This window comes from Erythrolamprus reginae, chromosome 3, assembly GCF_031021105.1.
Source record: "Erythrolamprus reginae isolate rEryReg1 chromosome 3, rEryReg1.hap1, whole genome shotgun sequence".
Lineage (NCBI taxonomy): Eukaryota > Metazoa > Chordata > Lepidosauria > Squamata > Dipsadidae > Erythrolamprus > Erythrolamprus reginae.
In genome coordinates, this window is record NC_091952.1 from 195,717,627 (window position 1) to 195,743,391 (window position 25,765).

The following is a 25,765-nucleotide window of genomic DNA, read 5'->3' on the forward strand; positions in this document are numbered from 1 at the left end:
AAATGCAGTTTATATTAATATCAACCAAGCTGACTAAAAGCCTTTCAGATCTTAACACTTTCCCCACATATGCCTATCTTTTAGGTATCTAATAATTATTGAATGGTAGCTGTGAAACAAAAGTTCTGAAATGAAATTAGGAAATTATGAAGAAACTGATCAGTGGCAGACTCTGAAATCAGGATGTCAGTTATGATAGAATGAATGATGCCTTCTGGGTTTGTTAGTTGAAAAAAAAGGTAATGGTAGCTGATCGTGTCTCAAAACAGTCTTTCTGTTCTGAAGCATATTTAGAATTTACATTACAAATAAGAACTTTAGAAGGCATAGCTTAAAGTTTTTGCTTTCTTTTCATTCATTCTATCATTCTGGCACAGAAATTTAGGAAAAGGCTAATAATAAATGGAACAGCAGACAATGGAAGAAGAACCAAGTTATGTAACAAATAGGAATATCCTGAACCTTAATTCCATGAAGCCTCCTATATTCTTAGAAACATCACATTTAACTGATTTTTCTTTGTCTCTTTCTTTACATTTCAAACCTTTTCTTAAACTCAAAGAAAAAGATAACACACACATATTGAATATATGAAGAAGTATGTAATTTTACACCAACACACACATATCCACAAACTCCACCTACCCATCCAAGCACTGCATAAAATATTTTTATGCAACATCTTGCAGCACATACTTCCATTAAAGAAAATTGTCAGCAGAGCCATCTGACTCAAGCAAGCTAGTCAAACCACATGCTTTATATTTAATGCATGTTTAATCTCAGCAAACCTACTTACAATTTAATATATGTGATCTGATCGTCAAAGGACTATATCTAGCTAAAGAACAGACTTTTTTATTTGGCTTCAAGCTTTGTTTGTTTGTTTGAGTTGTATTATTAGACATCTTCTATTTATTCCAGAAAAGCATTCTATATAAACTGTAGCAAAAAGTGTATTTCAGAAACTGGTAATGCCAAGAATATTGCTGACAGTCACCCTACACATTTGTTACCACATTCTCAGCACAAGTGCCGGAATGAACATCTGCAGTGTAAAACTCAGCCCATTAGTTCCTGCAGCTTGTTAGCATATTTTAATACTGTGTTCACAGCTTTCTATTTCCATCAAGGTGTTACTAGGTGTCAGACTCTGTATTCACAAACTTTACTAATACTATCCTATGTCCTTCCATTCTGTATTTGACAAGATCAAAAGGGAAGGGCGAATCAAAAAGTATGCTTCCAACTGATACTAGGATCTTCAAAAGTAACATGATGATATTCGTCCATCGTTTTCAAAGAGAATCTTGACATTGTGTCAAGACTTGCACGTGAATTGGATTGAAGTGAGTGTACATAGATGCACAGCAGGACAGAGTCAAGACAATTGGAGATGGTCTGGGTGCAGTGGTTTATCAGGGCGTTTTTCATCTCTTGCCGTGCTCTTAGCACAAGACCACCTTCAAAAAGAGAATACTGCCTGAGGGAAAGTGATACACAGCTCATGAGCCATTGGAGAGGGCACAATGTGACCTGAGAAGTAGCAATGGCATTAGGGTTGAAGTCAAAGCCATTTATTTCAGATCTAGCCTTGGGTGCCTCTGTTCAGGGTGGCCTAAATGGTGGGGAGAGAGAAAGAGGATGGTTTCTCTTTTATTTGGGGATTGGATGTGACATGTCAACAGTCACATTAGGCATTTTCCCATTTTTTAATATTCTGAGCCCAAAAGTTCACCACCATTGTCCTAGAGTCGCTTAAAGGTTCCCACAGGAGAAAAGTGTCAGCTTATTTTTGCTTACTCTAGAACAGTGATGGTGAAGCTTTTTTTCCTCAGATGCTGAAAGAGTGTGTGTGTGTGCTATTGTCCCTGCACGAGTACCCACACTCATAATTCAATGCCTGGGGAGGGCGAAAACAGCTTCCCCTACACCCCTGGAGGCCCTCTGGAGGCTGAAAATGGCCTGTTTCCCAACTTCTGGTGGGCCAAATAGCCTCTTGTTTCACCCTCCCCAAGCTCCAAAGGCTTCCCTGGAACCAGGGGAAAGTAAGAACGCCCTCCCCCATCCCCCCAAAGGCTCTCTGGAAGCCAAAAACACCCTCCCAGAACCTCTGTGCAAGGCAAAAATCAGCTAGCCAGCACACACATGCACGTTGGAGCTCAACTAGGGCAACAACTCATGTGCCAGCAGATATGGCTCCACGTGCCACCTGTGGCACCTGTGCCATAGGTTCGCCATCACTGCTCTAGAATATAAGTCTATCCTGATAACATATTCTAGGACAGTGACGGTTAACTTGTTTGGCACTGAATGCCAAAACTGGAACATGTGTGTGCAGGCATGTGCATGCACAATAGAAGATGGGAACCTGGAAGAGAGCAGCTGGCCAGTGCACATATGTGACATCCAGCTGCTCTTCTGGGGTCCATAGTGTATATGAAAGTATTTATTTTATGACAAACAACAAAACTATCTCTTTAGAATTCCATGACATCAAATGAATATACTATGTTTCTTATTTCCATTTATTGCATCCTCTTTTCGTAATTCCTAACCTAATCAAAAGTCATGTGTTATATTCTCTGCATAGCAAGTAGGGGGGGGGAGTGTGGAGAAGCAGTTATGGTGGCTCAGGCAGGAGGAGGAACTAATTTCTACTGAAGACTCCATAAACATAAATCAAAAATAATAGCACTAGAACTATCAACATCAGGCATATCATTATTAATATGCCTTGAGTTCCAATGCATGCAGAAGTCAAGAAACGCAAAAGCTTCAAACATCCATGCTAAAAGCTAAGTTATCTGTTGGTGGTTGACAAAATTGGAGGTAATATTGCAAAAGGAAGGGATCATCTGGACTGGCCAGGAGTGATTTTTGTAATTCCAGAACAGAAATGAAATTTGCATGCTTTGAAATTATTCACCAATATAACAAAAAATATTTTAAAATATTATAATGGATGCATTAGCTTTTATTCCTAATTAATTATCAAGACTAGGACAGTGATGGCAAACCTATGGCATGGTGCCACAGGTGGCACATAGAGCCATATCTGCTGGCACATGAGCCATTGCTGTAGCTCAATTCCAATGTGCATGTGTGTGCCACCTGATTTTTGGTTCACACAGAGGCTTTGGGAGGGCATTTTTTCTTCCAGAGAGCCTCCAGGAAGATGAGGGAGGCCGTTTTTACCCTCTCACGACTCCAGGGAAGCCTTTGGAGTCTGGGAAGGGCAAAACACAAGCCTACTGGGCCCACCAGAAGTAGGGGAAAAGGCCATTTCTGGCCTCCAGAGAGCCACCAGGGGGTGGGGGAAGCTGTTTTCGCCCTCCCCAGGCATTGGATTATGGGTGCAGGCACTCGTGCGTGCGCAATAGCACACATGCACGGTCTTTTGGCACGCAAGGGAAAAAAGGTTCGCCATCAGTGAACTATTATTATTATTATTTATTATTATTATTTATTAGATTTGTATGCCGCCCCTCTCCGCAGACTCGGGGCGGCTCACAACAGTGATAAAAACAGTACATGTTAACAAATCTAATAATTAAAATCTAAAATAACAATTTAACATTAAAAAGTCTAAAAAGAAAAAAACCCAATATATAAAATACATACACACAGTCATATCATGCACAAAACTACCTAGGCAAGGGGGGGATGTCTCAGTTTCCCCAAGCCTGACGACAGAGGTGGGTTTTAAACATTGTTTAGTCAACGGGACCCAGAGAAGACCAACTCTGTGGGACCTAACCGACCTAACTGGGATTCGTGCGGCAGAAGGCGGTCTCGCAGATATCCTGGTCCGGTGCCATGAAAGGCTTTATAGGTCATAACCAACATTAGGCTGTCATTAACATAAAACTGATAAAACAGTGAACTTTCCCCCCATAAGCATTCAATTTCAATCTGCAAGTCCCACTATTTTGCAATTTTTTTCTGATTGCTTTTCTTCAATACTAGCATCATCCAGAATAGCAGAGACAGGCACATGCCGTATGACTGTGATGGCGAACCTATGGCAAGTATGCCGGAAGTGGCACACAGAGCCATCTCTCTGGGTACGCCAGCCATTGCCCGTCACTCTTCTGGGTGCACGTATGTGGGGATGCTGGAAACCAGAAGATCAGCTCCTGGCACACATGTGTGTGCAAGGAAGCTGAGCTTCTGGTTTCCGGTATGCACATGCATGCCAGCCAGCAGCTTTTTGCATGCATGGGAGCACCGGAAACCGGAAGATCAGGTGACTGGTGCGTATGCATGTTGGGCAACTGCTGTTCCAGCTTCCAGCACTCTTGCACATGCACGCCGAGGAGCTGCTCTTCCGATTTCCGGCACTCCTCCCCTGTATGCATGCACTCCCGTTTCAGCATTTGGTGCCAAAAAGGTTCACCAACATTGCCATACAACATGTGGCAGTGTCAATTCTGTCAATAAGAAAGGCAACAAAAAAAAGTCTCAGTAGCAGAAGTGGCAATATCTGAAGACAGCAGAACAGAATGGAAAAAACTGGAGAAAGCAAAAAATACAAAGACTACAAACAGAAATAGAACAAATGTGACAAAAGAAAATAACTGAAGTACCACTTGAGCACCATCAGTATTGATAAATTCACTATCATTCAATTGCGAAAGGAATCTCTCTTTGGAAAGTCAGTTTTAATCCTGTGATGATATCTGTAACATCAGCAAACATCCACATCTGCCTATCCCAGGCCCTTGGGAGGGACTGGACAGGCCGACAAAAATGCCAAATTCAATCTGAAAATCTGGCTGACTGTGCAATGGATAATAATAATAATAGTGTGAATGTTATTTTGATGCTGACAATGTACCAGTGTTATCTAATAAACCCAAAGACCAGAGGAGGTATGCAGGCAGTTATGACTGGTTCGCCTGATACTATACTATACTATACTATACTATACTATACTATACTATACTATACTATACTATACTATACTATACTATACTATACTATACTATAGGCTGGTGTCAAAGCTGCTGTCCTATGAAACACACAGCATCCAAGAGTACATCAGTAAAAAGAGGTGCTGAGAGAATATCAGAGGCAATGGCAGACATGGGAAGAATATCAAGCAGAGGAAGTGCCATGGCCCTGCATGGGATGTTCTATCAACAGGGAGCTAAGTAGCAGGCATTGGAAAATCCAATCCATGGTTAGAAATGGCTTGACTAAAAGGCAGCATTGTGGTCCTGGTCATTACAACACAACAACAACTTCTAAGCACCAGATCCATAAAAGCACTATGTAAGGCAGGTTTGTTTATATGCATGTTCAACAAATTGCAACAACACTTAATATCTTGTCTCCTTTTTTTTTTTTTACAGCAATAATGCTGGAAGGTACATTGGTCTAAAATAGAGCAACTCTCCCCAAATCAGCCAGCCAGCTTTTGGGTCTAAGGGACACCTAAAATTCATACTTTCCCAGTTTCTCTGCCAATACCTTAACCACAACACCAAACATTTAGATTAAAGGAATAGAATTAAAGAGAACAACAAAATGTCTTGGGTTGTCCTATTGATGTATAGTTAGATTGTGTAAAATAAACTTATATTAAGCTATCAGCAGCCAATTCATTACATGTAATTTGGGAAAACAAATACAAAGTGATAATTAGATAGTTATTGAGTCTAGTTTAAGGAATAACAATTCCAGTCCCTTCTTAAACTTCATTTTACTTTCTGATTTTAATGCGGGGAAAGAAAGTTTAAAAAAAGAAAAAAGAAATGGAGAAAAGGGACAAACAAGACAAAATTATAACACCTATGTATAAATTCAAAGCCAATATGACTGTTTTAGAATCATAACAGATATACAGTATTTCATCATGCAGTGCTGTATATCAATTTTAATATACAGTAATCTTCACTTAACTATCCTTTCTTTGAATATGCTGAATAAAGGGACTTGTGAACCATGCCTTGAAGGTATGTCCATTACAAGTTATATACTCCATTGTACATAATACAACTGGTTGTCAAGCACTCTATGATCATGTGATTTTCTTTTGCAATCTTCCCTACTGGCTTCCCCAGAAAATCATTGGGGGAGCTGGCAGGAAGGTTACAAACTGCTGCTGTGAGGAATGCCCGTTGTCTCTGGGGGCTGGCTGGCTGAAAAAGGTCTGTCTTGAAATCCAAGCAGGATTTTGGCACAAATATTTTGTAGGATGGGGCATTCACCAGCCAGTTCCCAGAGACAAGAGGACTGTCTCTCATTTCTGGCGGGATGATTGCAAACATCCTATGCTGCAAATACTCCATGCCAAAATTCTGCCTAGGTTTCGGGCCAACTCTTTTTTTAGCTATACTCTTTTTAGAGTGAAAGGACTGCCTACCAGAGTCATGAGGGAGAAAGAAATGCCTGTCAGAGGGTTTCTGCCCTCCATGAGGCATAGTCAGGGGTGGGCTACTGCCCGGATGGGAGGGAACACAGCGGGGTAGCAAAAATGGAGCTCTATCCCAGAGCACCCAATTTGCACTGAAAGATGTTGAAAGACAATGCATGGCATCCTGCATAAGCCACGCCCACAGGGTGGTAGTAAACGTTTTGGTAGCCCTTCACTGGGCATAGTCCTCATGGCAATTCTCTGAATGAGAAAGAGCTTCCCCTGGAAGATTTGGACTCGTGCAGAACAGAATATCTGTGGCAGGCAGCTCTTTCACTCCAGAGCTTAAGAAACTGGGAAATCGCTTAATGACCACAACTAAGAGTGCTGGGATTGCAGTCATTGAGCAATCACTGAGCAAATCACTCATATGGATGCCAAGTGTATCGGTGTTATTGAAACGGATGTCCATGTGCCGCCTCTATGTTGGTTGAGGCAGGCAGGATTCCCTTGAGTACCATTTGTTGGGGGTCAAAGGAAAGGGAGGGTTTTGCCTTCTCTTTCTACTCAAGATCCCCATGTACAATTGGTGGGCCACTGTGTGACACAGAATGCTGGACTCAATGGGCTTTGGCCTGATTCAGCATGGCTCTTCTTATGTTCTTATGTTCTTATATGATGTCTTGTTTAACAACTGTTTCACTTAATGACTGAAGATTCCAGTCACAAATTGTGGTTGTACATTGAGGATACTGCTAAGAAGCTGCAAAGGAAATGCTTGGAAAGCAGCACAATAAAAATATCTTTATCCCAACAGGATTTAAAGTGGCTCATTAATAATAAATAATTACTTAATGTTTTCAGTGGGAAACACCAACAGAAATTTCCTCTAAGCCACACTTGACATGAAATGGGCAGCTTATAAATTTAATAAATTAAAAAGTAAATAGTAAAATACATTTAGAAGAATGGATTATATTTGATCATCTTATGTTTCAATTTTGTGTTGATCTGTAATTTAAAAAACATAGAAAAAATCTGAATCACAATTGCTCAATAAGTTATGCATGGTACACCAACTTTGCTAGCTTTCCTGTTTCTGCATATCCCACTTTCAAAATGTCATTTAAAAAAAGATGCTTAACAAAAGAACACATTATGTTCTAGCATCTGCCATGTGATTTAAAAAACAACAATATTTCCTTGAGTGGTCCTTAGGAAAAGGAAGTATCCTATTTGAGTTCTAGGCCTAAAAAGGATGCAGAGACATTTTTGTGGGATCAGGAAGAGAGGTAACGAATGACTACTCTTCCCTATTTATAGACTTCTGAGAAAGTGCTAAAATTTCAAGTTTGTCCAAATCTTGTCTTGAAATTCTTTAAACACTAGTCTTAGTTCTCATTCAGGGGGCCAATCAAGTCCCAAACTGATTACCATGTAACTATCCCTGACTTGTCACCATTAAAAAGCTCTCCATATGTTTCCCTTCTGCAAAATTTGAAACTGGTTATCTTGTTCTCCCTAATGTAGATCACATGCTGTAACAATATCCTACAGATTCTTGCTAGATTTTTATAAATATTCATTAGCTGAAGAAAGTAATACACAGAGTTCAATGTAAATCTAAAAGGCTTTAGAGAGTTGTATTATCTCCCGGTCTGATGTCACGGTGTCATTAAAAATGCACTGTGGATTTTTATATATTATTTTGTACAATTATTTGTAAAATCTTAAAAATCCTAGAGTTATATATGTAAAATAAAAAACAGACTATTCTTTATCATTACAACAATATAAACACCAGGCTGTTCTCAATCTTTTCTGTTCTCAAAATGGAATCCTATTAATATTTCACACTTTCTGAATAGCAGGGTTTTCCACCTAGCTGGAAACTGTAAGTTTGTGTGGTTCAACAAACTTTGTGTGGTTTAGTAAAAAGGACTCGAAACAGTTTTGGTAATAAAAAGAGCCGGCCCATAACTTGTTATTTTCTGCATTTCTTCTGCACATAAATTATAATGCCATACATCATTGCTAATGAATAAATTATTTTATTTTCAGGAGAAAAATGCAGGCAACTTTCAGTGTCCATTTCTTGAGTACAAGGTTAAGACACATTACCAAGATGGTCTTGAGAATAAAAAGGAAGAAGAACCAAAATCATTGGTTACAGTATTGACTGAATTTGGTTAGGGGCACTGGAGAAGAGTTATCAATCCAATTGTCTTTTCCCATTTACTAACAGACAACCTCAAGCAGAAAGTTTTAACAAGTATGCAATATTTCTAATGGCCTGCTCTACGTAGAGTTATTTTAATTAATATGTTGTTAGTGTATCAATCTGTATAGTCTGGAGGACAGAAGGAAAAGGGGGGACATGATTGAAACATTTAAATATGTTAAAGGGTTAAATAAGGTTCAGGAGGGAAGTGTTTTTAATAGGAAAGTGAACACAAGAACAAGGGGACACAATCTGAAGTTAGTTGGGGGGAAGATCAAAAGCAACATGAGAAAATATTATTTTACTGAAAGAGTAGTAGATCCTTGGAACAAACTTCCAGCAGACGTGGTTGGTAAATCCATAGTAACTGAATTTAAACATGCCTGGGATAAACATATATCCATTGTAAAATAAAATACAGGAAATAGTATAAGGGCAGACTAAATGGACCATGTGGTCTTTTTCTGCTGTCAGTCTTCTATGTTTCTATGTTGTTAGTGAATACCACTAACAATGTGATTCAATATTGTGTTAAGGTATTGAATTGGCAGGAGGGAACCCAGGTTCACGCTCACCCTCAGCCACGGAAATTCAGCAGGTGAATTAGCTTATCTCATTGGACTATCATTATGCAGAAATAAATGGCAGGAGGAAACAATATATTTACTACTCCTGGAAAAGACAGGATGTAACTTTAAGAACAGAACAAAACAGAACACTTTATTTGGCCAAATGTTTTTAGACAAAGGAATTTATCTCAATAATTAAAGTATTACAAATATATTTCCCCAGTGGATATATGGTGCATATTTGCTTCTCATTCTGATGTAAAATATCAGAATCTCATTTCTCCTAACATTACCATATTTAACTCTTTTTAAGGTATAGTCTAGTGTTGCTTCTGTCCTAGACTTATATCCTTCAGTCCTATCTTTTTTCAGTCTGATTCTCTTAGATCTCTTCCAAGACATGCTTATTCAAGAATCTATGTCAAGTCCCAGAGGTCCTCTCATGAAAACAACTTGCTGGTTAAACAAAAAATAAACAGAGAAACATACTATAGTTTGCATCAAAAGAATTCAGGATCTCTATGTAGCTAAACATGCAAGAGGAAAAAGAATGAAGAAACAATGCCTTCCAACAGCATTATTATGTTAAGAACAAAACTGCTTCTTGGTTTCTAGCAGAAATTCCAAAATGAAGCTTTCCTCCATCACTATTGCAACAAACACAAAAGGGGGAGGGGGTGGCGATATTTTGAATTTCTGATCATCATGCTTCTGGTAAGGACAAAGAAGTACTAGAAATGCTCAACATTATTAATCTGTGTTATGATTCAGTCCACATCAATACCAATAGGAAAATATGCAGAAAATGCCAAAAATCTACATATGGAACTTTTCCTATTTCCCCCCGACTTCTGAAGCATTAGCAGATAAAGAATTAATTTTGTTAATATAGTACATAGATAGGGCTTACTTTTATTTTCTTTGTACAACCTGCTTTGTACAAAAACATGCAGAATTTTGTTTTGGCCTCAGTGTAATTCAGCAATAACTACCATACATAATTGCTCCTGGTAAATCTAATTGTACAGGTAAATGAACAGGAATTTAGATTTCTACTTATTTATTCCATGTTAAAAATTATATCTTATATTTTTTTCCTGAGTATACACTTCCTACTCCATTATCAGCCAGATTAGAAATATAATATAAAATTCTAAAATAAATCGTCTTCATAACAAAATCATAAAGTTCATCTGACAACCTGAAACTAATGCAGCTATTAGCTGAGATTAAAACCAAAGAAGACAATTTTATTCAATTGCATCCCATTCCTAGCTCCTAATTGTCTTTTGGGGGGAAGAAAACTGCCCCCTATTTATCTTTTTTTGGCTGGAGGGAGAAACCAGAGATGTCTAAAATTTTTGTGTTTTGCTTTTCTTTCTTTCTTTTGGCATTCAGGCAGTAAGGATGCTCAAAACAACCAGCAAAATCTATCCAGCATTTTATTATGACTTCCTAGACACATTTATCATAATATGATACCTGTTTAGGTAAACAATTAATGAAGGCAGATGACCTAGAATGACTACCAGGAATGGTAAAGTCTAATTATACCAGTCTCTCATAAGAAGAAAATAATTCAGTAAATTATTTCTCAGTTACTTAAATGTAGGTTTAAAATGTAAGTAAAAAGTGCTGTGCGCACATTTTATATTAATATCGGATCGCTTTTCTGCTCTCCATTACACCACCTATAATTATTCTGAATATTTCAGCAACAAATTGTTGAAATCAAGATTTATAGCTGCCTATAATTCTGCCCTATTCTTTCTCCCTAACATCTAGTCATAGATAAGTTTCAACTGAAATAGGTTTTGACCTGTTATCAGTAACAGAGGGCCATTTCTCAGGCCTGATGAAGCGTAATCTGCATTGATTGTTATCTGATTAGAAGAGAATGCAGTTTGGCTTCTCCCCACCCATTACTTAAACCAGCATCTCACTGTTCGTCCTTAGAGACCACAGCTTCACTCAGGCAGAGAGTGTCTAGACAGTATTCATGATCCATCTGTCTGGCACAGCCAGGCTCATGGCAAACTCTATTAGAACTGGATTTTTTTTCACTCTTTCTCTCTCATTCCTCCCCCAATATTTTTTTCCACTGTGAAGCATAATCTGACACTGAAAATTACTATCATTGTTGCAGTTCTTAAAACGGCAGTGTCAGACTTTCATTAACATCTATGCTAGACGGCTATATCTTGAAATAAATGGAAGACTAACCCAAATGAGGGTCAGCCCTTCATGCAGCACTCCTGAAAAAGAAAGGAGAGAGAGAGAGGGAGGGAGGGAGGGTGGAAGTAAGGGAGAGAGAGAGATCAGCCACCTATCTTTACCTTTTGAAAGGTAAACAGTAACTCCCTGCAGATAATGTCTTTACTGTACTATAAACATATTCTAAATCCTTTGAAATGTATTATAAGAATATCTATCTGGAGTATTTAAAAGTTACTTAACCCACAAAATTTATAAAACACCCAAACATTTCCACAAAATTCTATTAATGCTGCATTTGACATTATGAAAAGGATTAGCACAATTTAGGGAGTAGTGTATGGTATAGTTTTCAGTTACGGTACATCACAGGCAGTGATAACAACAATGTTATTCTTGCTTTTTAACATTTAGGAACTTGAATGGAATCATAATTTTATAATTTAAGATTTTTATTCCTATTTATACATCCAGCTACATTTCTGAACCATGAAATATAAGCAAGAAATCATATTACATTTATCGTATCTGTGAAATCCATTTGTATCTCCTGGAGCAATGTCATGAAATACAGGCTAAATGAAAATAATGTTGGCATAATGCGTCCATGTTTTTACAAGAATATTATTAACAATCTATAGGGTTTCATAGTTAATTAGAGTGTATCGAATCTCTCGTTCAGATTTTTTTTTCTCCCTTCCGCCAACCTTTTTAGCAAATTAATAAGCTATTTTTTAAATTATTTAACATTGTCAATAAGTGTTTGTCCTTTCACTCAACCCTCAATAATCCTTGCAAAAAATTATTATCTGTTATCTACCATCTCTATATTTGTTTGATCAAGTAAACTACAATCTATCTATCCACTTCCCATTTATCCTTGGTCGAAATAAGTAACTTCTTATTCATTTGAGTTTTATAAAACATTAGTATAAACTATTTCAATTGGATGCAGAATATACCTAAGATTATTTTAGTACGAAGTCATACAACAGACAGACAGTATGGATAAATTTTCCTGACATATGAGCAGAACCCTTACTCATCAAAACATTTCTTGTGTAAATCAGCAAGGAATTGATGATGTTCCTCTACTCCAAGCACACAAATTATCTCTGTACAGTGAACAACGGCAATACAATAATGGTGCAAAGATTGTTTGCAGAATTATTACTTCAGGCTGCAAACGCACAGAAGAGAAAACATGCAATTAGACAGTAAACTGAGTAAGACAGAATTCTCAATCAATGTTTTGAATTTACCAATCTGCAATTCTTCTGTACAGCTATTCCTCTGTATTATCTGTATTCTCAGAGTCTATAGGCTGTGACCCAGAAAAGAAAGTGAATTTATATTCCTCTACAGAGGGCAGTATGGAAAAAAGCTATAAAACTATATTGACATATTTGCTTTCCTTGCATCCAAGCTGCAAAGAATATTGACTATATCTCTTTGTACCAAATTTTCTATGGTCTTAATAATAGATCATGGCAATCATTTTGAAATATCAGGTTTTACAACAATTAAAGCATAATACTGTACACCAAAATGTGGCAAAAAACATGACAATAAATCCTTACCACTTCTGTCATCGGCATATTTGGTTGTTAAGTACTCCTCACAAAGTATATATCTAATGCAAAAGTACTGATTGCTATAATTAAAGTATCTGTAACAATGCATTAATTAATTGTGCTGCTGAATGAGCAGTATTTCACCTCCCTTGTAATTTAAAACTGCTGGGCAAGTTGTTCTATCACTGCACCTGGCCCAACACTATCAACATGTGGAATGCTTAAAAACATCTGGAATCTATTAATGCACAAAATCTAGCATCCTCCCCAATCTGGCTTCATGCCAAGAAAGCCTGCATGAAAAGAAGCTGAAAATTCACAATGTTCTGTTTAGTGGGAAAGGAGGTGCAGCAGAAAAGCACTCTGCTCAACAGCTGATCAGCAAGATGAACCTTTTCAAGAAGAGCTCTATAGGAATGGTCCCAAAGGAAGGTTGGATGATAGAAACACAAGCAGCTCTCAGTTGAATGTATCCAACTGAGCAATGGATAAGGCTGGAGAATAAATATGAATCCACAGACATTTGAAGAATTCTGCCATTATGTACAACTGTAAAACAAAAAAAGCTCCTACTCAAAAAATTAATTTACAAAGTAAGATAATTATTAACATCAATTTTATTATTTAGAAGCAAAAGAAACCACTTCCAATTTAAAAGATATTCTACAAATCTGATGCAACGAATCCTCGATTTATACCTGTTGTTTGAATCAATTGTTCAACGTTATGAGAGCCATGAAATAGCAATGACTGATTCTTGCACTTATGACCATTGTAGTGTCTCTGTAGTCGTGTGATCGAGATTTCGGCACTTGGCAACCAGAATATGTTTACAACCATTACAACATTCCAGGATCATTTACAACCTTCCAAGCAGGATTCCAGTAAGCAACGTCAAAGGGAAAACTGGCAGGGAAGGTCATAAATTGCAATCATGTGATGTCTTCCTTAATGGCTACAGTTTGATTGGTTTAATGATTATGACCAAAAAAAAGGATAATAAATTAGATGCAATTGTATGATCCCTCAATTAATAACCATCACAACAAATTTTCCAGTCCCAATGGTGATTGTGAATTGAGAACTATCTGTGTTCAAATCTTTAAATGCTTTAGACATATCTAAAGCAGTTTCGGTCATAAGACAACTGCAACTCTTTGTTAAAAGGATTCCAGTGTACAGTGTTCCCTTGATTTTTGCGGGTTCGAACTTCGCGAAATGGCTATACCACGGTTTTTCAAAAATATTAATTAGAAAATACTTTGCGGTTTTTCCCCCTATACCATGGTTTTTCCTACCCGATGTTGTCATATGTCATCGCCAAATTTTCGTCCGCCTTTAATAAATATTTTTTAAAATAAACTTTAATAAATAAACATGGTGAGTAATAATCTAAATGGTTGCTAAGGGAATGGGAAATTGTAATTTAGGGGTTTAAAGTGTTAAGGGATGGCTTGTGATACTGTTCATAGCCAAAAATAGTGTATTTACTTCCACATCTCTACTTCGCGGAAATTCAATTTTCGCGGGCGGTCTCGGAACGCATCCCCCGCGAAAATCGAGGGAACACTGTAACTCTAAAACCTAGAATTAAAAAAGAAAACAGGAAACACGGAGAGAGTGAAAATACATCAGTGAGCATTTCTAGTCTGGTTTCACACTAAAGTAAAATCCATTGGCAGAGGATGGAGCTTTGCTTGTTTTTTGTGGACCAATGGCTGACATGCCGTGGCCCAGTGCCAGTCCAGGGGCCCCTGTTGTAAGCAGTTAAATTTCCATTGCCTTCTTTTTTTGCTGAAAATTTGATATACTAATAAAGCGTAGCAACTGAGAAGAAAGACAATGATAAATCACAACTATTTTTCATTCTCTGTTGTAACAATTACATAGAGTGACCAGTTTCTACTTCGATTCTAGTATTCCCCAACAATACCAGAAATAACAAAAGAAATATAACAACATTCACAACAAACTGTGTAACTGGCAAGTACTCACAGCTGAAGATGCTTGGAGGTGGATGTTCAGTTACAAGTAAGCAGTTCTCTTCATCGCTATTATCCCCACAATCATTCTGTTCATTACAGAGCAGTGAGGCACGATATAAGCATTTGCCACTGGTGCAGGTGAATTTGCACTCTGAAAAGATACACAATAAAAGGAAAGCATAAATTAATACAATCTATTTTCTGTTTCATTGTATATTAGATCTGTAACCTGTAATACAACATATTTAATACTCATGTAAGTTATGACAGTAAAGGATTTTTCTAATTTGATCCTTGACCGTGAATATTAAACTACAATTTAATTTAATTTAATTTAATTTAATAATAATTTAATAGGCAAAAATAGAATAGAATAGAATAGCATTCTTTATTGGTCATGTGTGATTGTACACACAAGGAATATGTTCTCAAGGTACATAAAAGGAAAGATACATTTGTCAAGAATCATGAGATACAACACTTAATGATTGTCATAGGACACAAATAAGCAATCAGAAAACAAACAATATTAATATAAATCATAAGGATAAAAGCAACAAGTTGCAGTCATACAGTCATAAACGGGAGGAGGTGAACATCTAGAGTTTGTAAAGCCTTGTTTACATAGGCTTGTGGCAGGATATACACCACAATTAGTAGAAATGGTGTGAACTCACATGGAGAATAAAAATGTTTGCAGTTGATAAGTAAATACCTTAAGCTTTCATCACAGAATTTGTGTATTGTAATTATGTCCTGAGACCAGCTATGGTTGATATACCACGGTTTTTCAAAAATATTAATTAAAAAATACTTTGCGGGTTTTTCCCCTATACCACGGTTTTTCCCGCCCGATGACATCATATGTCATCACCAAACTTTCATCCACCTTTAATAAATATTTTTTTAAATAAACTTTAATAAATAAACATGGTGAGTAATAATCTAAATGGTTGCTAAGGGAATGAGAAATTGCAGTTTAGGGGTTTAAAGTGTTAAGGGAAGGCTTGGGATACTGTTCATAGCCAAAAATAGTGCATTTACTTCCACATCTCTACTTCGCGGAAATTCAACTTTCGCGGGTGGTCTCGGAACGCATCCCCAGCGAAAATCGAGGGAACACTGTATATACATAATCCCATTTTTCCCCGATAGTTCTACAATTCTATCTTCTCTAAATAGGAGTATTTTATTCATTGGTAAGAAAGATTGAAGGGAGCAGGTTTTTTAAAATTATCTTATTCCTTAGTCCAGTGTTTCCCAACCTTGGCAATTTGAAGATATTTGGACTTCAACTCCCAGAATTCCCCAGCCAGCGAATGCTGGCTGGGAAATTCTGGGAGTTGAAGTCCAGATATCTTCAAGTTGCCACGGTTGGGAAACACTGCCTTGATCTATTTAAATTTGCTTTTGGTGATCCATAGTTCTGGGGAATTAACTTCCTCTTGTGTTAGAATCTCCTCCATGTATGTAAAGACAGGTGGAGATGAGGTTACAGAGAGCTGCTCCTGAAAGAAATGTTCCTTAATTCTTAGCAGATGGTCTCTTGAGTATGAAATCCACAGAGAATCACAGAGAATAATAGAAAATAAAGAAACCATTTGAAAGCATTTCACTGAGGCAACCTTCATCGGTGTCATCTTGGATCCATCAAACTAAGGATTCAGAATGTCAGCATAACCATATTCATTACAAATACATTAGATATTTACAGTCAACAATGTGATACCCATACATGATCACCACTTATTTTTCTGGCTTGTTGGTTGGCTTCTCCCAATGCATTCAAGAGTTGTTTAAATCTCTTGTCCACATTTATTACTTGCTTAATGAGTATTCATTCAATAACCCTTTAATACTTCAATGCCAAATGCAGGCCACGTGAGAGTAGGAACTGAGAGAGCCAAAATCATGATCATGTGAATGGCTCACTTAATGACCATTAGAAGACTTAATCTTAGAATAACACTATTGTCACTTTTTTAATATTATTATTATTATTATTATTATTATTATTATTATTAATTAGATTTGTATGCCGCCCCTCTCCGTAGACTCGGGGCGGCTCACAGCAATGATAAAAACAATATACAATGACAAATGTAATAGTTAGAATCTAAAATAACAATAATACATTTAAAAAGTCTAAAAAACAAGAAACCCCAATATATAAAAACCGTACATACAGTCATATCATACACAAAAAAACTACATAGGCAGGGGGAAATGTTTCAGTTCCCCCACGCTTGATGACAGAGGTGGGTTTTAAGGAGTTTACGAAAGGCAAGGAGGGTGGGGGCAGTTCTAATCTCTGGAGGGAGCCGCCACAGAGAAGGCTCTTCCTCTGGGTGCCGCCAAACGACTTTAACTGTACACTAATTGACATACATTAAAATGAAATTTCATTGCACAAAGCTCTTAAAGGGTTACCATGTCCAACACACCCTACATACACATGACAAAATAAATAAAATAGCATAACAACATAACATACAATATAACCACATACCCACATATATTATTTGACACAGAGAAACAACAGAATCTAGCTCAGATGTACATGGCAAGAAAAGCAAATCTTGAGTATTTACCAGGCAGATCACATAGGGAGCAAAGCTGGTGCAGAATCTGGTAGCCCAGCTAGAAATACTGTACTTTGAAACCTCCTCTCAGAGGGGAGCAACAGAAACAGTGGGTGTGTGGGATCTCTAACAATGCATTGAGCTCTAAACACATAATGCTTATAAGCAGTATCCTGAATAACAGGAAGCAAGCTTCCTATAATCTCAGCTGTCCTTACCATTCTCTATATGGACTTTCTATCTGAGACATTGCACCAGAAAATCAAACAATGATGCATTTTGTTAAAACATTCTCAATCCTGTTTCTTTAAAAAGTAGCCAGGACAAAAGGAGAAAGATGTGCTCTCCTTATCTAACACAGGAAATGCACACTGTTTTGCACACTAAGGTTCATATGTAGAGAGACCAATTCAGATTGTTAGTTATATACATCCCCAGATACTTAATGCTGTTGACCAACCTCTAGAGCTGCATCCTTAATACTGAATAGAGAAGGATTGTGCTGTCTTTTTCTAAAATCTACAATGGTCTCCTTTATTTTATTAATGTTTAGAACCAGGTTACTTTTATTGCACCAGTCCTCCAGAGCATTCACCTCTTCCTTATAAGCATCTTCCTTGTCATCCCGGATAAGATCTAACACTGCCTTGTCATCCACATACTTCACAATATGATTCAGAACAGATTTGGCACAGAAGTTGTGGATCATCAAGGCGAACAGTAGCCAACTCAAGACTAGGGAAACTGTACTCAAGAACATGGAGTTGGAAACTTTACTTCCAACTTGTATAAATTGGGGCCTATCAAGAAGGAAATCAAGCATCCAATCCAGCAGTGGGCTATGAGCCGAAACGCTAAATTGCGCTCACCGCCGCGGCTCATAAGTGCTTACGGGGCCAGGGCGATTTTGCTTCTCCACCTGTGGAGGTAGCAAAATCGTGCACGGAGCCGCAGGTGTCCCTGTGTTTTGGCATGCATGGAAGCAAAAAATCCTCACCAAAACATGGGCGTGGGCTCCGTGCACTCTGTGGGGGCTCCGGCCCTCTGGAATCAGCTCCCTCCAGAGATTTGCACTTTCCCCACCCTCCTCGCCTTCCGCAAGAGTCTTGCCACCAAGCTTGGGGTCATTAGACTCTAGCCCCCTGGCCAATGAATGAAATGTATGTCTTTTGTTTGAATGGGAATGATTGACTTTTAATGTTACTGGGGGGTTTAGATTAATTAGTCTAAATTAATTGGATTTAGGATATTTGTGTTTTTCTTTTTATATGCTGTAAGATGTCCTGAGTCCTTGGAGAGGAAAATAAATCAAAGGAAAATAAAGAGGCATATAAATCAAACAAACAAATAAACAAACAAATATAAACAAACAAACAAACAAACAAAATAATGTATACTATATTTGAACTGATCTAGCATAAGCCATGTCTGGTCCTATATCTGAAACATACCCTACTTTGAAAGATATAATCATTAGTGGCTCTACTAATCTTTTTTTTTAACTATAAAATGTTTTAGTTTTTATATGTAATCTGCAATAATCCAGGGCTATGAATGTGCCCCGCTTTTAAGCAATCCAGATGGCAATAAACTGGAGAATCACAGTACAAACAGTACACTATTTACAAACAGGTTAGATTAGATACTGAGAGGTAGTTCGTAAGTCCAGTTTGTTCACAAATCCAAACAAGCATAACAAATATGCAAGAGAAAGTCAATTCTAACCCTTTGTCACCTTCTCCTGATTTCCAGAACCCTTTAGCTGAAGTTGCAGACAAGTTTGTTCATACTGACAAGAGCTCGCAACTTGAAAGTTTGTAAGTAAAATAATGTTGTAGTTGAATACTGTTTTCCCCATGCATTAAAAAAGTTCCCCATCTAGTCCAAGAATCCAGGAAAGGCCACAATTCGTTCTTTCTCCTCTCAAGCTGTCTCTTTGGGCATTTGAGTTCAACAGAAAACATATGGCTACACACTGTTCTAGAAGGCTTAGCTTTCCCTGTTAAACATTTTTCTAGAGGTAGTGGCTGAATAATTAAATGGTGGTTTCCCCCCTCTAATGTTATAAAATGTTTAAAATGGTATGAAAATGAATGCTAATGCTAAACTAAAGCTAATGCTACATGCTAATGTTAAAAAAATGCTATAAAAACAAAAGAATAACCAATTTTTTAAAAAATCTAAAAATCTGCCATTTTTAGAATAGAATAGAATAGAATTTTATTGACCAAGTGTGATTGGACACACAAGGAATTTGTCTTGGTGCATATGCTCTTAGCGTACATAAAAAGAAAAAGATACATTTGTCAAGAATCACGTGGTACAACACTTAATGATTGTCATAGGGATCAAATAAACAATGAAGAAACAATCAATATTAATAAAAATCTAAGGATACAACCAACAAGTTACAGTCATACAGTCCTAAGTGGGAGGGAAAGAATGATAGGAATGATGAGAAAAACTAGTCGAAATAGAAGTGCAGATTTAGTAAAAAGTCTGACAGTGTTGAAGGAATTATTTGTTTAGTAGAGTGATGGCGTTCGGGAAAAACTGTTCTTGTGTCTAGTTGTCTTGGTGTGCAGTGCTCTGTAACGACGTTTTGAGGGTAGGAGTTGAAACAGTTTGTGTCCAGGATGCAAGGGATCAGTAAATATTATCCCTGTCCTCTTTTTGACTCGTGCAGTATACAGGTCCTCAATGGAAGGCAGGTTGGCAGCAATTGTTTTTTCTGCAGTTCTGATTATCCTCTGAAGTCTGTGTCGGTCCTGTTGGGTTGCAGCACCAAACCAGACAGTTATAGAGGTGCAGATGACAGACTCAATGATTCCTCTGTAGAACTGTATCAGCAGCTCCTTGGGCAGTTTGAGCTTCCTGAGCTGGCGCAGAAAGAACATTCTTTGTTGTGCTTTTTTGATGATGTTTTTGATGTTAGGTGACCATTTTAGGTCTTGAGATATGATAGAGCCTAGAAATTTGAAGGTCTCTACTGTTGATACTGTGTTGTCTAGTATTGTGAGAGGTGGAAGGGTGGAAGGGTTTCTACCACCATTTCTATGGTTTTGACTGTATTCAGTTCTAGATTTATCTATCTGAATAAGTATTTTGAAAGTAATTGAGAAAATATTTTATTCTACAGACACTTCTTTAAATCTAACTCTACATTAGGCAATATGCCTTGACAATAATTTAACCATAGAAGCTGATAGCACTTCATCAGTGCTTCTGATCTTAAAAAAGCTAAGCATGACGGAATCTGATCAGTAGAGGGATAGGGGGGGAAAACCCAGGATACCTTGCAGATGTAGGCTAGATTGAGACATTAAAAGAAAAATCTCAGAAATTATGAATGGCAAACTACTTCCAAAATGTTACCAAAGAAAAAAATATATTTATTTAATTATTATTATAGTTGGAAGGGGCCTTTTAGGTCATCCAGTCCAACCCCCTGCCCAAGCAGGAGTCCCTACACCACTTCAGACATGTGGCAGTCCAGTCCCCCTTAGAAAGTCTCAATTGTTGGAGCTCTCACAACCTCCGCAGGCAAGCTGTTCCACTGGTTGATCACTCTCACCATCAGAAAGTTACTCCATATTTCCAGGTTGAAATATAGGGACATATCTATGTAGACTTAAGAAAGTCTACTTCTTCAGCAGAATTATTGGTTATATATTTCAGAATTCATTTTCACAATTTCATTTTTATTATAAACTGACTTTTTCATGTTTTTAAATTCCACAGATGAGATTCACAGGGATCGGTTAGAAGAATCACTATGTGGGAAGTAGAATATGGAAAAGACTTGTCATACAATATGACTTTTTCAATTAATACTCCAATTCTTAATAAATATTGGCTTACTATCATCATTGTTCCTTAAGGATATAAACATGATATTAAACTGAATATCCAAATGTGGATTCTATCATTATATACTGAATTATCAACATACTGTCTTTAAAGAAGACAATTATTCAACATTATAAAAAAAGTCATTCTGGATATGTACTGACTTTGGGAATGAATAAAAAATTTGCTTTGTGTGCCATGTTTCAGCAATTTATATCAAAATTAAGCTAAATGGTGTCTTTTGTATACAATATAATATTTTTCTTTTGCACGCATTTTTAAAAAATCCATTGGGAATTGTTATTTGAGCAAATATATTCCAATTTGGCAGAAGGCAATAATGCTTCTCCTTAAAGCAGTCTCTGAGAAATAATTTATTCAAAGCAATTCTTCTCAGTTAAATTTGCCTCTTCCTTTTTTTAATACATGCCTTATTATCCACAATGGTTTTAAATGAAGGGTTTTTTTTAGATACATTTGAATGGCTGAGCACCTGTAAATGTCCTGAAAATATATTATCGTTTTCTTTTTTGTCCTGCACACCAAATGGATTACTTCCAGCAATATAAATTGCAGCTGTGAGACTCCAGTCAGGATGGGGACCATAACAGAGAGGAAGGTGTTATGTATTTTTTAAAGAACATGTACGGTCATAAATCAGAAGAAAAATAAGGTTAAAATATAAAAAGGCCAGCATGTAGACCCAGATTAACAACTGAAACTAGCATGTCCAGATATATTATACCTGAGGATATAGAAACAATCCTATCACCTGGTATGCTAACAATGTTGTCAGGAGCCAGTGACCTTGAATTACACTGACAAGGAAGCTAAAGTTAACTAGCAATTGAACATGATGACACATCAGAGAGTTCTTCATAAATTGAGTTATTACGCAGCTAGTCTAGACAGGAGAAGGTGGGGGAAGAATTGGGTGATTCCATTTTTAAAGATAAGCCAGCAGGACTGTAGTTTATAAATAACTTTCCAAAGCTATTTTGTTTCCTTCTTCAGTTTCAAGCCATAATTATAATCCTCAGTGGTCAGTTACAGAACAATCTCTAACCCAGATGATAGAAAACATTGAGGCTAAATGTTTAGTGATTTCTTTTAAAGGCTTCCTCTCTTTTTGCAGAACTTTTCATATGTAGGCGAGAAAAGAAAAGAAATTATATCAGTTATGGGTTCGAATAATATTTTTGTATTCATTCGTTCTGCGTTTATACATCAGTTCATTCAGTATAGTTTATGTAACATAATTCAATACTTTTTTGTCCATTGTTCTATGTGTGCTCCCTTGTAAAAGCACTGATTACATTTGTAATTTTATATACATAGATGCAGTAGTGAATTTCTCTTATCTTCCCTACCGATTTGGAAGTGTGCACGTTACATATGGATACTGACCCTCTGCGCATTCGCAGAAACATTTACACATGCACAGAGGTTCGTTGCCAGCCAACTTCAAGCAGCGATGATCAGGGGTTAGTTCGGGGGCATGGCAAGCTGGCCATCACTACTTCTTCGGCGAATGGGACCAAATTTCTGCCACCGGCTCGCTCAAATTGGTCCAAACCAGTAGCATAGTTGCTACAACTGGTTCAGAGACCAACTCCATCTTCACATTGATCTTAGTGAAATTATAATCACAAGGTCTGACCACATCAATCATGGTAGCAGGAAAACTCTTGCATTTTCCAGACGATGAAATATACCATCTACTTTACCCAAAACAATTGTAGCAGTTTGTACGCAAAACACTGCATGAGCCTGATATTAGAAGGGAAACATCTAGAATTTTTTCTCTCCTTTTGTCAGTTAAGTTCTAAACTTAAGAAAACTCAAAGGGGAACCTCATAATAATTTTTGATTTAATTCTTTGGTGGTTGGATAATGGTGCTATCCAGCCACTACAAAACAATCTAATCATGATGACTATATCACAATCAAAGAGAGATACTTTGAATAGGGATCATAATTATTCCAACTCATTTCTTGGAGTTTCGATTGTTTTAGCAATTGCACTTAGACTCATATGCCACTTCATTGTGCTTTACAGCACTCTCTAAGCCAATGGTTCCCAACATGGGACCCACGCCCCACAAGGGAGCAAATTGATTTTTAATGGGGGCAATTGGGGCCTTGTTTAAACCAAGTTAATGGCCTTTTAGTCTTCCTCTGCATGTGTAGAGTTCACTTTTTAATAGTAAGAATGATATGTCACGGAGGGGACATCAGGATTTTAGAGATGCTTGGGTGGGGCATGGCCAAAAAAAGGTTGGGAACCATTGCTCTAAGCAGTTTACAGAGTCAGAGTCAATTTACAGAGTCTTCGGAGAGGGGCGGCATACAAATCTAATAAATTGAATTGAATTGAATTATCCCCAACAATCTGGTTCCTCATTTTAGTGAAGGAGGAGAGGTTGAGTCAATCTTGAGCTAGTCAGGATTGAACTCCTGGCAGTGGGCAGAGTCAGCCTACTGCATTCTAACTGTTGCAGTACAGTGTGTTATCTACTGCATACCATTACCATGTAATTCTCACATTTTATATATATGCACATAGTGGTAAGTAGAATTCATCTAATTGGTGAAGGAAATTAGTTTATGGATGCTGTAGGTGGTTATCATAAATGTAAAATTCTCTAATCCATTTTCTTAAATAACTGCTCATTAATAAAGACCTTTGAAAAGTGTTCGGAAACTTCAGAACGTGCAGAATGCAGCTGCGAGAGCAGTCATGGGCTTCCCCAGGTATACCCATGTTACACCAACACTCCGCAGTCTGCATTGGTTGCCGATCAATTTCCGGTCACAATTCAAAGTGTTGGTTATGACCTCTAAAGCCCTTCATGGCATCGGACCAGAATATCTCCGAGACCGCCTTCTGCTGCACGAATCCCAGCGACCAATTAGGTCCCACAGAGTGGGCCTTCTCCGGGTCCCGTCAACTAAACAATGTCAGTTGGTGGGCCCCAGGGGAAGAGCCTTCTCTGTGGCGGCCCCGACTCTCTGGAACCAGCTCCCCCCAGAGATTAGAACTGCCCCTACCCTCCTTGCCTTTCGTAAACTCCTCAAAACCCACCTTTGTCGTCAGGCATGGGGGGACTGAGATATCTCCCCCGGGCCTATACAATTTATGTATGGTATGTTTGTATGTATGTCTGCTTAATAATGGGTTTTTAAAAATATTTTAAATTGTAAATTATTAGATTTGTCATGAACTGTTTTATTGTGTTGTGAGCTGCCCCGAGTCTACGGAGAGGGGTAGCATAGATAGATAGATAGATAGATAGATAGATAGATAGATAGATAGATAGATAGATAGATAGATAGATAGATAGATAGATAGATAGATAGATAGATAAATGTTTCTCAAGCTTGTTAAGTAACCTGTATATTAAATGATTGAAATCATACCTCTCTTTCTGCACCAGTACCACTGCCTGCAATACCCCACCCCAAGAACCAATCATAATTACTTAGAGCACAATGGGCTGTGGAAAGGCCTTCTGCTGTACAGCACAGAACAGCCCACTGTTGTTCAGAAACAGTTGCACAGCTGCTCCTTTTATATGTTACCAAATTTAAACATTATTGCTCAAATGCTCCTGGTGTTGTAAGAATCAGATCAACCAATCAGCATGCATGATGTACACCTCCACACAATGCACAGTTGGGATTTGGGAGGTGTGTGCATCTGACTGTGTGCAGCCATCTGCAACCTCCATTTACCCATCAACCCCTTTGAAGTGTAGGTACACCTCCATGTTCATGAGTATTTGCAGACAACTCTAAATCAGCCTTAATTCTTAGCAGATTAAATCTCAAAAAAGAAGAATGTTCTGGTTTCAAATTTCAGTATCCCTGATAGAAGCAAGACACAATTTTTATCCACTCTGCTACAAAGCTGGTTGCCACCTTTCATTGGAAGTGCTGGCTAGGTCCGGATTATATTATTAGGCTACCTTATTCAATTGGGATTAGATGTCTCATTTGTTATTAAATTGCAGTACAATCAAACCAGACGTTTAGGCTAAAAATGGCACCATAACCTCTTCTCAGAAAACATGCATATTTTGTCTCAGCATTTCTTAATGAGTTTTTCTTTATGAAAAAGCAAAGCACTGTATAATATATAAGCAGCTGTTTTCAAAAATAAAAAAGTTTATCTTAAAATATTTAGATAAATGCAAAGTCATAATGTGTGTGTATATATATTACCTACCTACCTACATTACCTACCTATATATATATTACTTACCTACCTACCTACCTATCATCTATCTATCTATCTATCTATCTATCTATCTATCTATCTTGAGATATATATATATATATATATATATATATATATATATAGATAGATAGATAGATAGATAGATAGATAGATAGATAGATAGATGATAG

General features: G+C 37.4%; 1 protein-coding gene across 1 annotated transcript in view; it reads right to left on the reverse strand.

The window, feature by feature from the left end:
* The window catches only part of LDLRAD4 (low density lipoprotein receptor class A domain containing 4), a 336,510-nt gene that overhangs the window by 138,374 nt on the left and 172,371 nt on the right, over positions 1-25,765 (reverse strand). Inside the window, exon 4 of the mRNA XM_070747472.1 lies at positions 14,935-15,075. Within this exon, the coding sequence (XP_070603573.1) occupies positions 14,935-15,075 (141 nt within the window). The remainder of the gene's footprint in view (positions 1-14,934; positions 15,076-25,765) is intronic.